At 45.5% G+C, this 17,480-nt stretch overlaps 1 protein-coding gene across 1 annotated transcript in view; it reads right to left on the reverse strand.

Annotated features, from left to right (window-relative positions):
• Positions 1-567: 567 nt before the first annotated feature.
• The window catches only part of GALM (galactose mutarotase), a 69,235-nt gene continuing 52,322 nt past the window's right edge, over positions 568-17,480 (reverse strand). The window contains exons 5-7 of the mRNA XM_003795675.2: positions 4,024-4,165; positions 1,989-2,163; positions 568-773 (exon numbers count right to left, since the gene is read on the reverse strand). Of these exons, the coding sequence (XP_003795723.1) occupies positions 696-773; positions 1,989-2,163; positions 4,024-4,165 (395 nt within the window). The 3' untranslated portion in view covers positions 568-695. The remainder of the gene's footprint in view (positions 774-1,988; positions 2,164-4,023; positions 4,166-17,480) is intronic.

Here is a 17,480-nt window from a genome sequence, read left to right on the forward strand (position 1 = left end):
TGCATCTGGCCTGGCTGAAGTTTTTATTTATTACCCTGTGGTGGGTCCTTTAATCTCTTTAGGCCTTAGCTTCCTCATTTATCAATCACGTAGTACCTTAGAGGCAGGGAGGTCTGTCTACAGTGCTCACCAAACCACTGAAAACTCTATAGCACTACACAAGAGTATGGTGGTTTGAAAGAGAGGAGAATAAAACAAAAAAGGGGCGGCACCTGTGGTTCAAAGGGGTAGGGCGCTGGCCCCATATGCCGGAGGTGGCGGGTTCCAACCCAGCCCTGGCCAAAAACTGCAAAAAAAAAAAACCCAGAAAAGGAATGAGAGTAGTATCAAAGAAAGGAAGGGGAAATTTGAAAAAGGCAGAGTGGAGAGATGGAGAGATGGAGCTACCAGTAGCATGAAAGTCCCCGGCACTATTGTTGGGCTAGGGTCAGAGCTTAGTTGATGATGTTGGTGGTTGGGTTCATGTGCCCTCTGAACTGAACAGAGAACAGAGCTAGACATTAGACAGCCTGCAGACATTGCATGGAGCCAGTCACTGGGAAAGGAAATCAATGTTCAGACTGATTATCATGACAACTACCATTTGCATGATTCTAATCTATAGGATCACTTGCAAAGCTTCTAAATCTTCACTTCATCTCTGGACAAGAGACAGGCTATGAGCCCAGCCCTGGGGCAGATCGTATCTTCACACCTCAAGCCACCAAAAACTTGAACCAGGTGGTGTGGCTGTACTCTTCACCAGGCCTCAGGAGCACACCAGGGAAATGGGGCTGTGAAGGAGAAAACAACACAGGTTACACCCTGCCGGCCCAGGCTGCACCATCTCCCATTCCAGGTGTGCTTCTGGACTGGTGTCTAGGCTGGTGCCATGTTTAATATTGGTTTGCAGTGAGATAAAGAACTTGAACTATAATGAAAAGCTATATCACCAAGCACACATCAAAGTAAGATGTGCTTAGGCCAGGCATAGTGGCTTACACCTATAATCCTAGCACTCTGGGAGGCTGAGGGTGGATTGCCTGAGCTCATGACTTTGAGACCAGACTGAACAAGAGCAAGACCCTGTCTCTAAAAATAGCCAGGCATTGTGATGGGCCCCTATAGTCCCAGCTACTTGGGAAGCTGAAGCAAGAGAATTGCTTAAGCCCAAGAGTGGAAGGTTGCTGTGAGCGATGACACCATGGCACTCTACCAAGGGCAACAAAGAGAGACTGTTCCAAAAAAAAAAAAAGGGCTTGATGAGGTAAGTAGCATTTTTTGTTGTTGTTGTTTTTCTTTTTGAGAAAGTTATGCTATCTTCTTTTTTAAAATTTTGAGACAGTGTCACTCTATAGCCCTGGGTAGAGTGCCACGGCATCATAGCTCACAACAACCTCAAACTCCTGGGTGTGACCCATCCTCTTACCTCAGCTTCCCAAGTAGCTGGGACTTCAGGCCCTTGCCACAATGCCCAGCTAATTTTTCTATTTTTAGTAGAGATGGGGTTTCATTCTTGCTCAGGCTGGTCTCGAACTCCTGAGCTCAGGCAGCCCACCTGCTTCAGCCTTCCATAGTTCCAGGATTATGTGCCTGGCAACATGTTCATTTACATTCTGGTGCAAGGTGTGAGCTCACCATGGGCTGGTAGCTGGCACTTTTCGGGACGTTGTTCTAGGTAATAGCTAGAAAAGAAAGTTATAAAAGAAAATAGGAAGAAAAAATATGGAGGATCAGCTTAAAAGTGTGGGTGCAAAAAATGAGAAGGTTTTGATAAGGAGAAACATTAAAGGCTTTATAGGCACACATTTGAGCTTTTTCCTAAAAAAAAGCTAACTGGCATGTAAATGTCACGCCAGTAACCTGACCATGGGTTTTCTGTGTTTATCATGACTTGGAGAAGAGAACAAACATGGACTTTTGAATCATATGTGACTTGCGTGTCATGACCTCCATCATACAGAATGACCTTGACAACACCAGTCTGACAAGTCAGCCTGTGGCTTTACCTGATTGACTGCATCAGGCCAGTTCTGAGTCTCCAGGCAGAACCCTGAGTGCTTGGGATAGGTGGCTCCACCCTTGCCCTTCAGTGTGCCATCCAGGAAGTTGCCCGTGTAAAACTGGACCCCGGGCTGGGTGGTGTACACTTCTAGCACTCGCCCGCTTCCAGCATGATACACTCTGGGGACAAAGACAAACCACATGTGAGTCCAGGCAGAAAAGCTGGGAGGAAATATTTTGCCTCTTTTTTTTTTTTTTGAGATAGAGTCTCAAGCTATTGCCCTTCGTAGAGTGCCGTGGTGTCACAACTCATAGCAACCTCAAACTCTTGGGCTTAAGCGATTCTCTTGCCTCAGCCTCCTGAGTAGCTGGGATTACAGGTGCCTACCACAACGCCGAGATATTTTTCTGTTGCAGTTGTCATTGTTGTTTAGCAGGCCTCCGGGCTGGGCTCGAACCCGCCAGCCTTGGTGTATGTGGCTGGTGCCCTAGTCACTGAGCTATAGGCACCGAGTCTTACCTTATTTTTTGGAGACTCACTCTATTGTCTAGGCTAGAGTGCCATGGCCTCAGCCTACCTCATAGCAACTCAAACTTCTGGGTTTAAGTAATCCTCCTACTTCAGCCTCCTGAGTAGATGGGATTATAGGTACCTGCCACAATGCCCAGCTGATTTTTCTAAATTTTTCTATTTTTAGTAGAGATGGGGTCTCACTTTGCTCAGGTTGGTCTCCGACTCCTGAGCTCAAGCCAATCTCCCACCTCAGCCTTCTTGAGTGCCAGGATGACAGGCCGAGCCACCATGCCTGGCCTGGGAGGAAGCTTTGAGGTGAGAACCAGACCACTGAGCAGGGACAAGATGTAAGGAGCAGAAGATGAGAGACCATGATGGAAAATCTCTGCTGGATCTTTCCGTCTCACTGAGAGGCAACACATGCACAAAATATTAAAACATCCTTACCGTGCAATCAACTGCAAGGTTCAGGGAAAAAGGCTTGGGAGGAGGAAGGCCAGAATTTGGTTAAGTGGGAGAAGGCAGGAGGGCTTCCTCAGGTGGAGGCAGCAGGGAGAGGAACAGCACTGGAGCCTTGGTGCTGGGGTTCCAAGGCAGAGAAGGGTTTGGGAATTCTACTTGAAGTCTCTATTAGGGGCTGAACCATTTTCTCTGCTTAATTTAAAATCCACTCATTCTGTTTTAGGCCGGGCGCGGTGGCTCATGCCTGTAATCCTAGCCCTCTGGGAGGCCAAGGTGGGTGGATTGCTTGAGCTCATGGGTTTGAGACCAGCCTTAGCAAAAATTGAGACCCTGTCTCTACTAAAAGTAGAAAAACTGAGGCAAGAGGATCTCTTGAGCCCAAGAGTTGGAGGTTGCTGTGAGCTATGACAACATGGCACTCTGTCTAGGGCAACAGCTTGAGACACTGTTTCAAAAAAAAAAATTAATTCAGGGTGGTGCCTGTGACTCAAAGGAGTAGGGTACTGGCCTCATATGCCAGAGGTGGCGGGTTCAAACCCAGCCCAGGCCAAAAAAAAAAAAAAAAATCAATTCATTCTACAGCCATTTATTGAGCATTTGCTAGTGCCTAGCATGACATTAGGTGTCCAGGTAGAGGCAGAGAAATTGGCAATTCAGTGAGAAAGAGAGAGCATGCACACATGTCTATCAAACAAGGTTGAAGGTGCTGAGTGCTGCAGGAAAAGCTCAGCCTCCAGCTTGCCATGGGAGCAGCAGGACATAAATCACAAATTGAGAAAGGTACAAAGGGCCCTGGAAGCACAATGAAGGCAGAGGTGACGTCCTTCCTCCAGAAAAGTTAGGGCTAATAAAGGAAATGGGCCTTAAAGAACAGGCAAAGGTCATACGTTATGACCTGCACCTGGAATCCCAGCATGGAAGGCTCGCTTGAGCCCAGGAGTTCAAGACCAGTTTTTGGCAACATAGCACAGAATGTGGTACTTGGTCTCTGTGCCTTAGTAAATGATATTAATTTGGCCAAAGGAAAAACTCTCTACAAACGCAGGAAGTGAAAAATACCAGACCTTGCACAAAAATGCTTTTCTTTAGATCTCTTCAGACAGAAATTGTGGTCAAAACCATTGAGGTGGAAGGCTTGCAGGTGTTTTCCAAGCTCCACTGGCTTTCTCAGGTCAAAGGCAGTTCCTTGCACTGGAGCAACTTCTCCTGGTGGGACGAGGCAGAAAACGAATGTGATAAAGACCCAAATCAAAGCTTTCTATATAGCATCCTAAAGATCCACTAGTTCAACCCTCCCAGGCTTCACTTTTGTTTGTAAAAGGGATTGGAGACTGGCTCCTAAGGAAGAGAAGGAATTGTTAGACTGCCTTCATTAGAAAATGCAAACATTTAGAGTCCTTCAAGTGTGAAAGTCATACCTAATTTCCACTAGGTGACCTCATCCTAATCACTCAATCCTTACTGACATTTCTTGCTTCAGTGTTGAAATATCCCCAAACTCATAACCAGGATTAGCAGCCTGCATGGCTAACCAGACACTAAGAGTCCTGAGATTAGTGATTCTTAAACAATTTGAGGCCATTGTTAGGTAAAGGAACATTGGCAACCACCAACTACTTCCTCCTATCAGCCTGTAGACAGACTCAAACTGCAGCAGGAGTTATTAGAACACTGGATCAAAGGCGTTAACTGGGACAGGCCAGGGCATCTTGGGATAGAGGATCATGCCACTACGTGCCAACTGAGATTGAATACTTGGAATGAAATCTTTGGGTCTCCAGGAGCGATTCCTGGAAGAATCAGAATCTAGCAAACACTGCTTCTTTCTTGTGTATAAGCTAAATCCCTCAGGCTTCAAGTGCAGTATATTTGGTCTCATCAAGGTGGGCTATCCTGGAGACTTACAACGCCCCGCTATTTTTTGGTTGCAGCCATCATTGTTGTTTGGCGGGCCCGGGCTGGATTCGAACCCGCCAGCTCAGGTGTACATGGCTAGTGCCTTAGCCACTTGAGCCCCGGCCCTGAGCCCTATCCTAGAGACTCTTTTTTTTTTTGAGACAGAGCCTCAAGCTATCCCCCTGGGTAGAGTGCCATGGCATCACGCCCACAGCAACCTCCAACTCCTGGGCTCAAGCGAGTCTCCTGCCTCAGCCTCCCAAGTAGCTGGGACTACAGGCGCCCACCACAACGCCTGGCCATTTTTTGGTTGCAGCCATCATTGTTGTTTGGCGGGCCCGGGCTGGGAATTCGAACTCGCCACCTTAGGTGTATGTGGCTGACGCCTTAGCCGCTTGAGCCACAGGCACCGAGCCTATCCTGGAGACTCTTGATGTGATAGGTGGGACATTGCAGTGTGGGGACCCTCAACTCTTAAAGGACAAAACATAAAAGCAACCTGGACAGAACTCCTGACTTAGTGGTCACCAAACAACCAATGCCTAGTTAAGAACAACCCTTCATAGTGAAACTCAAGGTGTCAGGACCAGAAGTTCTCAAAATTCATCTGGTCCAAACTGGTCATGTAAAAGAACAGGGAACTGGAGCACACATAACTTGATATTATTAAATAATAACATGATGTCAATATACTCAATTGTATAATTCTATTAGTATACTTATAAGACACACATGTTCATATTTTAAAATCTCTGAAATCATGTCATGATTTAACTGGCAGAGGTTTTTCTTTCTTCATGGTATGTAAAATAATGGCAAACTTTATAATTGGTGGCATCTTAGAGTTGGTGAAATACATAAAAATATTGTTTGGCACATCTTCTACTAAAACCACTAAACAAGTGATCAGGGCTTTGAGGGTGAAAATGAGGAATTAAGACGATTTTGTGAGTCATTCCAACTAGAGATTCAAGGAAGAGATAATTTCTCAAGACAGTCCTCTCCACACATTTGCCCAGAGGCTATGAGTTTTATATCCTTCTGGAAACAGAGCTACTTTGCTTTATCATCTTTTATTATCTTCCTAACTTTCTTTTTTTTTTTTTAAACTTTATTTATTTACTTATTTTTTGTTGTTGCAGTTTGGCTGGGGCTGGGTTTGAACTCACCACTCTCAGTATATGGGGCTGACACCCTACTCACTGAGCCACAGGCACCACCCCCCTAACTTTCAGTTCTGTTCTTCCCTGGATGCTAGGCCTAACCAGTTCAAAGAGGGGACAGAAATATTTTGGGTTTCGGTCAGTTAAGAAAGCCTAGACAAGCCTGGGTGCAGTGGCTCACGCCTGTAATCCTAGCACTCTGGGAGGCTGAGGCAGGTGGATCGCCTGAGCTCAGGAGTTTGAGACCAGCCTGAGCGAGAGCAAGACCCCGTCTCTAAAAAATAGCCGGGTGTTCTGGCAGGTACCTATAGTCCCAGTTACTCAGGAGGCCGAGACAAGAGAATTCACTTGAGCCCAAGAGTTTGAGGTTGCTGTGAGCTGTGACACCAGGGAGACAGGTTAAAAAAAAAACAAAAACCCAACAGTGTTCAGGCCACAGAGCAAGCCATTCCTTTAAGGCGCTGTCCCTTCCTCCGGCTAGAGTATGTTCTCAGAGTGTATCAGTGTCAGAGCAATGGGTGAGAGACCATTCACCCAGTCACTTTTTGGCTCTATCAATATTTATTAAACACCTACTGTGTGCAGGCACTTTGATAGCCAGCAATACCCTGTAGCTGACCGAGACACAGGAACTGCCTATGAGCTCCTTATAGTCTAACGGGGAAGCCACATGTAAGCAGTGCGTAACCACAGAGTGTGAAGACCACTCCAGTAGGGACAGCTGTAAGGAAAAAGAAAGACAGCCCAGTGACTGGGCTGGCCTAGGGGTGGCACACTAGGGAGATTTCATGGGTGAAATCACAGTGGCTGAGCTGAGGCTCACAGTGCAATCTTTTTTTTTTGAGACATAGTCTCACTCTGTTACCTGAGGCCAGAGTGCTGTGAAGTCACAGGTCACAGAAACCTCAAACTCCTGGGCTCAAGTGAGACCGAGCAGTTTAGATGACAAGTGCCTGCCACGACAACCGGCTAGTTTTTTCTATTTTAGTAGAGACGGGGTCTCATTCTTGCTCAGGTTGGTGTGAGCCCCCACGCATGGCTTGGTTCTGCTTTTGTGGGTTTCTAAATGCTAAGAGGAAGCACAAATCTATCTGAGCAAAAGGGGACATCATTTTATTAAACTCAGAGCTATTGTTGGGAAATGTAGTTTTTTTGCAATGTGAAGACTGGGGTCCTGAATTTACTAGAGCTTTAGGGTTAGGGGTGTCTGGGACAAAACACCCAAGAGAAACATTGAGGCCCAGGCCAGACCCTCTGGTGTCTGGGTGTCCACTGTTCAACCAGGGGAATTTGGGAAGCACAGAATGAAAAAATCCTTGCTCTTTCAACTAGCGTCAGCTTTAGGAAAAATTAAGTAACATTCTTTTTGAAAACGTCCTTATAAAACATCTATTATTTCCTTTGCCCTGGTTGTTGTTCTTGATTTTTTTTTTTTGTAAAGATAGAGTCTTCCTGTATCACCCTTGGTACACAGCTCACAGCAACCTCCAGCTCTTGGGCTTAGGTGATTCTCTTGCCTCAGCCTCCTGAGTAGATGGGACTACAGGTGCTCGCCACAATGCCCGGCTATTTTTTTGTTGCAGTTTGGCCAGGGCCGGGTTCGAACCCACCATCCTTGGTATATGGGGCTGGCGCCCTACTCACTGAGCCACAGGCACCACCCTTGTTCTTCTTTTTTAAAAAAATTGTTTTGGACAGGTAATATTTATTTCCATATGCAATCAAATTAACATGAAAAAGTACAGAATACTATATATGAAAGAATTTCCCTCATCTTGGTTCCCCACATGCCTTCCAAAGATACTACAAAGGTATCCAAGGATCAAAAGGTACACTCACCCACACACAAATTTAGCAGCCTGCACCTGCCTTGGTACTTTTTATTTTTAGAGACAGAGTCTCACTTTGTCACCCTCGGTAGAGTGCTATGCTGTCACAACTTACAGCAACCTCTAACTCCTGGGCTTAGGCAATTCTCTTGCCTCAGCCTCCTGAGTAGCTGGGACTATAGGCACCTGCCACAACACCCAGCTATTTTAGTTGTTGTTGCAGTTTGGCCAGGGGCCAGGTTCCAACCTGCCACCTTCAGTATATGGGCCCAGTGACCTAGCCACTGAGCCGCAGGCGCCGCCCATCCCACCTTAGTATTTTCTTTTTTTTTTTTTTTTTGAGACAGAGCCTCAAGCTATCACCCTGGGTAGAGTGCTATGACATCACAGCTCACAGCAACCTCAAACTCTTGGGCTAAAGCACTTCTCTTGCCTCAGCCTCCCAAGTAGCTGGGACTACAGGCGCCTGCCACAATGCCTGGCTATTTTTTGTTGCAGTTGTCTTTATTGTTTAGCTGGCCGGGGCTGGGTTCAAACCCACCACGCTCTGTGTATGTGGCTGTGTATGTGCCATAACCACTGTGCTACGGGCACTGAGCCCCAAATCTTATTTATTCTGAGTGTACATTTGTACCCAACTGGTTGGCTTTTGCTTTCTTATATTTTCAACCTTTCTGAGTCACTTGGTTTGTACACAGCATTCTATTAGGTTTTAGGTTGGGACTCGATCTTTGAGACTTTAATATGGGCATTTAATGACATTAATATAGCATGTATACATAGGTTGTAATTGTTCTTAGTTCTGTCATACTTTATCGTATGCTTTCTGTGTTTATGACATAGTTTTTGCATAAAATGTTTGTTTCTATGTAGTCTCTATTTGCTTGTATATGAATATATTTCTGATAATTTAGAAAGCTCACATTTCTGCTTTAGTGCTTACATGTCATTGTATTTAGCAAGTCAGTATCATATACTTAAACCTCTTTTTCTTAGACAAAATCTGCTCTGAGCTTCTTTCTCCCCTCTTCTTCCTCTTTGCTACCTGATTTTCGGACGCTTTGTCAACTGAAGGTAAGGCACCTTGGTTTCCCAGTAGATGGTGCTAGAGACACAACAGAAACAGGCTGCTTTACAACCGATCCTTCAAACACTGATCAGTTCTGGAGAATTAATGGTTGAATTTTTGGGGTCTCTAAAGCCTAGGCCAAATCCTGGCTGGTAATGACCCACCTAAGTGCTTTTGTCCTGTGAAGTTTGTGTGGATAAACCACCCCGCAGACAGACTTTTTAAGAGGCAACAATAATTCTTTATGAAACAATTAGATTGGGAAAAAGAAGCAGCTATTCTCATGGGCTCAGGAAGATTTTAATCTTACCAGCCCATATTCTGAGTGGAAACTTACGCTTTCTTTTCTAATGTTACACGATGTCCACAATATTTAATTCTTCCTTAAAGCCATACTTGACTCAAAATCTAACCCTTACGACCGTTCTAATATGACTGTTCCAAATAATTATTTCCATTAAAGTATGACTGTAAGTAGAAGACCTTAGGGAATAAAGAAAGCCATGAAATTTTCATGAAACAAAGACACAGGGCATATTGAATGTTTCCTGGATATTGAGCCATCCACAAATTGATGTTTGCTTCAGTTTTTGTCTCTGTAAAAAGAAGCTGCTATTATTTGGAAATATATGGAAATATTTGATAAGTGATATGCTTGAACATCATCAGAAGGATGGCATAAATAAAATGGCCAAATTTCAGGACAGCATGTCTAACCAGAGCAGAGGCTAGAGAGGGTGAGACTTCAAGGATGACAGAGAAGCCCTGATCTGAAATGAAAAACTTGGCATAATTCTAAAATCATATTTTTGCTAAATGAGAAGGAAAAGAGAGAGAAGGTGGCTCTAATCCAGGCATCCTCAAACTACAGCCCATGGGCCACATGCAGCCCGCTGAGGACATTTATCCGGCCCGCCGGGTGTTTTTGCCACTGCTACCTGTCCTGCTCAGCAGCAGGCTCGTCCCGGGGCCCGCAGTCCAGCCCTCCAACAGTCTGAGGGACAGTGAACTGGCCCCCTGTTTAAAAAGTTTGAGGACCCCTGCTCTAATCTATCTTTTCCAGCCTCGTGTGTTTACACACCCCCCTCAGGCACTTATTGGGAAGGTATATGGAAAATGTGGATTTGGGCCCTTTCTGTGTGTGGCACTCCCGCCACACTCTGGCAAAGCCGAACTGATCATCTAGAAACATTCTCTAATATAATTTCCTCTGAGAAGGCTTCATAGCTAGAACAATCCCCTTTTCTGTTCTTCCCATTGTGCTTAGGAACAGACTTTTCTCAAAACACCCATCACATTATGGCATATGGCTCTGATAATGTCAAAGTCACAATAAAATATACAGACAAATCTCTAAATGGAATGTTTTATTTGGGAATCACAGAATTGCAATTTTGGGCTTACACAACAGACCAGCTGGTCTCTGGTATGTCCAAAGAACAAAGAGAAAGTTGAGAGTTTTATTAGAAAGAGAAATGTTACATATTATTTTGAAAGAAAGCTCATTGACATTAGAGACGCTTTTGGGAACTGGTAAACTCTGATTGGTAAGTGACCGTGGTAGGTAAAACTAGTCTTACCTCCTCAGGGTAGGCTGTTCAGCAGTTATGTGGTGAAGCTGGTCTTAAGGTTAGTTACAGCAGGTTGTTTGCAGCTGGCCTTGCAGAACATTCAGAACTGGAGGAGGCACAATGTGCCCCAAGTGCTCTTTCTGTCTGGTCTATCAACTCTGAGTTAGCTAGGTATGACAAGAACGACTCAATTCGTATAACCAACTTTCACATATATCAGGCTCTTTGTCTATAAGGAATGTGGGTTCCCCAAAGGCAAAAATTATGCCCTATTTCTCTCTGTCCCCCCCAGCTTGAAGCAGAGCCTTTACTTAATTGAAAAACTAATGAATGGGGCGGCACCTGTGGCTCAGGGAGTAGGGCGCCAGCCCCATATACCGAGAGTGGTGGGTTTGAACCTGGCCCGGCCTGTGGTCCCAGCTACTCGGGAGGCTGAGGCAAGAGAATCACCTAAGCCCAGGAATTGTAGGTTGCTGTGAGCTGTGATGCCATAGCACTCTACCAAGGGCAGTAAAGTGTCTCCAAAAAAGAAAAAAAAGAAAAGGCAGAAAAAACACAGGCAACCGTGACAAAGAACAAATGATCTAGAAAGGAGCTTAGGAATGACCTCATCCAGTTCCCTCGGTGTGAGGAAGAGGAGTCTGACAGCCAGGCAGCTAGGGACTTGCCTGCAGTGACACATCTCCACTCTGTCAAGGTCTCCAGGCGTCCCTTCAGGCACGTTCTACCTCACTCTGTCCAACTTGGCCACAGGCCCCTTCACCCCCAAATCCTCAGGCATTACTGATGCTTCTCACTAAGAATGTGGAAAACGAACATGCAAGTTTTTCTAACTTTGGTTCATGTGCATATAAGAGTTTGTGCTTTGGTTCTAAGAATAGAGAAGGATGTCAAATTGGAGCTCTCCGCAATGCTGAGTGTACAGAAAATGAAGCGGAAATGGAAAGGGTGCCCTCAGAGAGGAGGTCACATCATCAGGCTTTAGTTTTGAAGCCTGCACATAGCCAGGGTGTGGGCAGGAAAGAGCTGTTTTCTAAAGAGAATTTCTTGTTTTCCTGAAGTCTGGCTGGCTGTGCTGTCAGGTATGGTCACAGTGCATGGCAGATGGCAGACTTAGAGTCAGCGCTACGGGCAGAGGAGCAGCACGGGGCAGCAGGTCTGTTGTCCCTGCCTACAGGCAGCCTGGAGGACCCGATGGAGGTTGTTTCCGTGCCTCTAGAGACCAGAAGCTGCATGGTCACAGCGGGGGAGGGTAGTTTTAAGAGGGTTTGGGTTTACTGGGAGCATACAAAGGAGCCGGGGGCAGGAGAATTGAGAGCATGTGCAAAGGGGCGACTGATCTCAGTCAGGGTGGGGAGATGTAGGGGCCGTGGAAAGGGAGTGAGACCAAAGGATTTTAGGTTCTTGTTATATTGAAGAATTACTGGAGCTGAAAGATGGACATCTTGAATAGTGATGCTGGAAGGCGACAGTGACAGGTAATGACAAAGTGAAAGGTATGACCCTGTGACCAGAGTGAGCAGCTGAGAAGGCAAGGACAAGGTCATTGAAGAAAGGATCTCATAAAGCTGAGGGGTCAGGGTATCACTATGTGGAAAAAGAAAAAAGTTAGCATTATAAGTAAGAGTGGTGCTGGAGCAACAGTGGTCCAGGAACGAGGAAGTAACTGGGTCTATAGTAACCTCAACAAAGAGAGTTCATGTGGCATGGCTCTGGTGACTACGACTGCCTCCTTTTTGCAATAAGACGAAGTGGATCTGATCATTGGAAACAGGACTTTCTATTTTTTTTCTTTTTTTTTGAGATAGAGCCTCAAGCTGTCCCCCTGGGTAGAGTGCTGTGACATCACAGCTCACAGCAACCTCTAACTCCTGGGCTCAAGCGAGTCTCCTGCCTCAGCCTCCCAAGTACCTGGGACCACAGACACCCACCACAACGCCTGGCTATTTTTTTGGTTGCAGCCATCATTGTTGTTTGGCGGCCCGCGCTGGATTCAAACCTGTCACCTTAGGTGTATGTGGCTGGTGCCTTAGCCACTTGAGCCACAGGCGCCGAGCCTATTTTTTTTTTTTTTAGGGACAGAGTTTCATTTTGTTGCCCTCAGTAGAGTACTGTGGCGTCATAGCTCACAGCAACCTCCAGCTCTTGGGCTTAGGTGATTCTCTTGCCTCAGCCTCCTGAGTAGCTGGGACTACAAGTGCCCACCACAATGCCCAGCTATTTTTTGTTCAAACTCTCCACTCTTGGTATATGGGGCCGGCACCCTACTCACTGAGCCGTAGGCACCACCCTGAAAACAGGACTTTCTAACATTCCAGATCTTTTCCTAAAAGATTAAATCTTCCGCTTTCTATTTGCATTCTTGACAGAGTTATAATTACCTGCACCCTGAAAGTGAAGTTAAAACTCACTTTCTTCATGAAATCCATCTGTCTTGACTCATCTCTTATCTCACATAAGGGATTCACACACACATTCTATTATGAGGAATTCGCCCTTTTCCCCACGACTGCTGTGGCAGATTGCATTTTTCAAAGATGGCCACATCAGTCTAGATCCTATCCTACATGCTCTTACGATGTGATGCAGACTTTCCTTTATGGAGAGGTGGAGTCTGTTTCCTCCCTTAAACTTGAATGGACTGCCTTAACCAAAAGAATGGGGCACAAGTGGTACATGTGCCCTCTGAGGCTAGGTGATAAAATACAAAGTGGCTTCAGGCCTCCCCCCCACTTAAGACATTCACCCTTGGAGCCCAGCCACTGTGCTGTGAGTCATTCGGAGAGGCCATGTGTGGGCCGTTCTGGCTGACAGACCCTGCTAGGTCCCCAACCAACAGCCAACATCAGCTGCCAGATATGTGAGTGAATGAGCCTTCAGATGATTGCAGCCCCTCCTCTAATCTTTTAGCTGGGGTCCTAGATGTCATGTGCAGAGATAAGACATGCCCTGTGTTCCTGAGCAACAGAAATGAGAGTTAATAAATGAAGTCTTGCAGTCATTTGTTACATGGCAGTAGGTCACTAGCATACTGCTAGTGCGCTAAGAGGTGATGTTTCAGGTCTTAGCATTGATTTGACAAGTCCTGAGATGAGGTTCATGCCCCTCACTTCCCCAACCCTGTTTTTTACACAGTCAGAAGTGCCTCTAAGTGATTCTCAAGAATACTAATTCTTGCAGTTGAACAAACACAAATTTGTTAGTTCACCAAATTTTGAGCACCTTCTGTGTACCAGATGTTAAACTGACCTCAGAAAGCCTAGAACAGTGGTTCTCAACCTTCCTAATGCCATGACCCTTTAATACAGTTCCTCATGTTGTGGTGACCCTCAACCATAAAATTATTTTCAATGGCAACAAGAATAACTTTATGGTTGGGGGTCACCACAACATGAGGAACTATATTAAAGGGTTGCGACATTAGGAAGGTTGAGAACCACTGGCCTAGAATCTAGTAGAAAAGACAGATTGAAAAAAAAAAAACCAACAATCTGCAGGGGAGTGTGACAAATGCAATGAGAATGACATTTCCTAAGTCTCTGATGGAATAAGAGAAGCTGCACTTGACTCAGCCATGGGGGTCAAAAAGGCTCCCCAGAGGTGTGACAGGAGCCTAATCTTGAAGAATGAGTTGGGATTGGCTAACTGGACTGGGCGCAGGTGTAAACATGCCCAGGAATGGCTCCAGCCACCTGTGAAAATGTATGGAGGTCACTATAAAAGTTTTGAGACAGCCTGAGTTATGGTCCATTATCTCACTTCTAAGAAACACAGTTGCCAGCAATCCTTTCGGATTTACCTGTGTGAGATTCAACTTGCCTGGCTTATCAGGGAAGCTGGGAGGGCTTCATTTGTTTCCATTGATGCAGATTTTACATTTCTTGATTTTTGCATACCTCAAAACTTTTGTAATGATCCACGTATTTGCAGCACAGGCAAGACACATTTACTAGGGGATCCTACCTTTTACTTAAGTTTTCTGAGCAAAAGACATATGGGTTAGAAGGTAAATTAAATCTTGGAATCTCTTTTTTTTGAGATGGAGTCTCAAACTGTCACCCTGGGTACAGTGCTGTGGTGTCATAGCTCACAGCAACCTCCAACTCTTGAGCTCAAGCAATCCTCTTGCCTCAGTTTTTCTATTTTTAGTAGAGATGAGGCCTTGCTCTTGCTCAGGCTGATCTCAAACTCCGAGCTCAAGCAATCTACTCACCTCAGCCTCCTGGAGTGCTAGGATTACAGGCGTGAGCCACCATGCCCGGCCAAGAATAAGGATTCTATGGAATATAATTTGAAATCCTGGGAACTTTTTTCTGTGACATCAGATTATGAACACTCTCTTGGTGTCTTACTGAGAAAATTCACCTGGGGTAAATTTTAATTCAAAGCTTTAAATTTTCCATGATCTAAACTAGTTCTTTTTCCTGCCTACTGGCACTTGTACCTGACTCCCTGAGAAGAGGAACAAATGGTCACTGTGAAAGTCATTGATTCTCCACATTCATTCATTCTGAGGCCCTTCCTTCCTGAAAGATCCTCTTTCCAGCCCATCTCACACAATCCAACACATAGAGCAGGAATTCAACCACGGTCCCACCAGATACTCCTTAGCTTGAACACAACTATTTATAATAATAACTAAAAAATATTTAGAGAAAAAAGAAAGGAAATCTGACATAGACTCTAGAAAATTTGAGGGATGGGAGGGAAAGAAATTTTATGCAAAAGAAAGAAAGTCTTCTGCCCCCACTGTGCATTTTTTTTTTTTTTTTTGCTGTTTTTGGCCAGGGTTGGGTCTGAACCCACCACCTCTGGTATATGGGGCTGGCGCCGTACTCCTTTGAGCCACAGGCACCGCCCTCACTGTGCATTCTTTTGGTTTTTAAGATTCAGGGGCCTCACTACAGCCTGGTCTTGAACTCCTGGCTTTAAGGGATTTATGGGATCATCACACTTCGGCTTATAGGCCGAGCCATCTCACCCAGCTTGGTTTTTAGACAATTTTTTGAGTCATAAATGCCTTTGAGAATATTATAAAAGCTCTCCGTTCAGTAAAATGCATACACACATACAGAATATTTCTGGAACCTCTGAAGCCCAGTCATGCATCTCTGGCTTGAGTCCCTTTTGCATGAAAAATTTATGCTATAATTAATACCTATTCTTTGTGCTAAGGAAGTGTGAGAGTGTCATAAAGGAGAGAAAGAGTGTGTGTGCTGTGTACCAGGTAGATGCCAATACAAGCTCCATTTTATAACTGGGGAAATTGAATTCTCCCCAGGGAAAACAAATTATTGGAGAAAATTACTTTCCCACCCATCCCTCAAATTTTCTAGAAAGTCTAGGCCAGATTTCCTTGCTTTTCTTTCTCACATAGGTGAACGGGAAAGGGCACTGTCAACTGTGTTTCTTAGAAGTGAGATAATAGCTCAGTGCCCGTAGCACAGTGGTTATGGGGTCAGCCACATACACTGAGGGTAGCATGTTCGAACCCAGCCCAAGCCGGCTAAACAACAATGACAACTACAACAAAATAATAGCCGGGCATTGTGGCAGGTGCCTGTAGTCCCAGCTACTTGGGAGGCAAGAGAATCTCTTAAGCCCAAGAGTGTGAGGTTGCTGTGATGCCACGGCACTCTACTAAGGGTGGCAGAGTGAGACTCTGTCTCCAAAAAAAAAAAAAAGAAGTGAGATAATGGACCATATCTCAGTCTGTTTCAAAACTTTTGTAGTGACCTCCATACGTCTTCACAGGTGGTATAAAGAACTACCCGTGACTGCTTTGCCACAGCTGAGGCAGGCCCCAGAACAATGGTGGGACTGGAATGTGGGAGCCCCAGGTCACACAGACTCTTGGCAGACCCATAGCCTCCTCCTCTCCTCCAAGACTCACAAGGCTCCCACAGTCTGGGAGACACTGTGGAAAAGATGGGTAACCAAGCATCTCGAAATCACATTAATCACCCAAGGTCAGATAACAGAACCATGAAAGGAGAGGGGGGGAAATCAGCCCAGCTTTTCTGGTCAGTTGGCACAAAATGGCTTTACATGGGAATTTAGCCTCTACAACTACCATCAGTGCCCCACTCCTTGCCAATCACCCCCCCAAAAACCATACAATGTAAATATGAGGCCAGCCCTAGCCCCTCTTCTGATGAGACTGCTGCCCCAACCTCCTGCTTCATAGCAAGGCTGGCATCATGGTGGCTGCTCAGCCTCCCCGGGTTCAGTTGGAATGCAGAAAGCTTGCATTTGCCCTGCTGGACGAGGTAAGGAGCCTTGAAACCCAGGCATGGCTTCCTTAATCTGTCTGCTAAAATTAATTGTTCATTATCCTTTCTGGGAGGTGTGTTCTGTGGATCCTGCCTTCCATTTGTTACTTGTATCTGGCCGTGCCAGGAAGAGTTTGATCTCACAAATAAATGTGAGTATAGCTGTCTATCTAGGGAAAGATTCTAGAATGGATATCTGAAAGAGAGAAGGAAACATGTTCACAGGAACTAAATACAAATATCATGCCTGACCACCACCTGGTCTTCTCTGAGTGGGTTATGAAGCTGGAGGCTCAGGGATCTTCAGGAGACTGACAGCATCTGGGCTTCAGTGAGCAGAATCTGAAGGGAATTGCCAAGTGGCCTCTGACTTTGAGGGTGTTCAATTCTCAGGGCACGTGTGGGTTATTTTTTTTTTTTCTTTTCTTTCTTTTTTCTCTTCCCCTTCCCTTCCCTCTTTCTTTGACGGAGTCTTACTCTGTTGCTTTAGGTTGATAGCTCACAGCAAACTTCAACTCTTAGGCTCAAGTGATTCTCTTGCCTTAGCCTCCCAAGTAGCTGGGACTACAGGTGCCCACCACAACCACTGGCTATTTTTTAGAGACGGGATCTTGCTCTTGCTCAGGCTGTTCTCGAACTTGTAAGCTCAGGCAAACCACCCGCCTTGGCCTCCCAGAGTGCTAGGATCTTTTTTTAGACCGAATCTCACTTTGTTGCCCCT

This window comes from Otolemur garnettii, unplaced genomic scaffold (genome assembly GCF_000181295.1).
Source record: "Otolemur garnettii isolate 467f Iridium unplaced genomic scaffold, OtoGar3 scaffold00095, whole genome shotgun sequence".
NCBI lineage: Eukaryota > Metazoa > Chordata > Mammalia > Primates > Galagidae > Otolemur > Otolemur garnettii.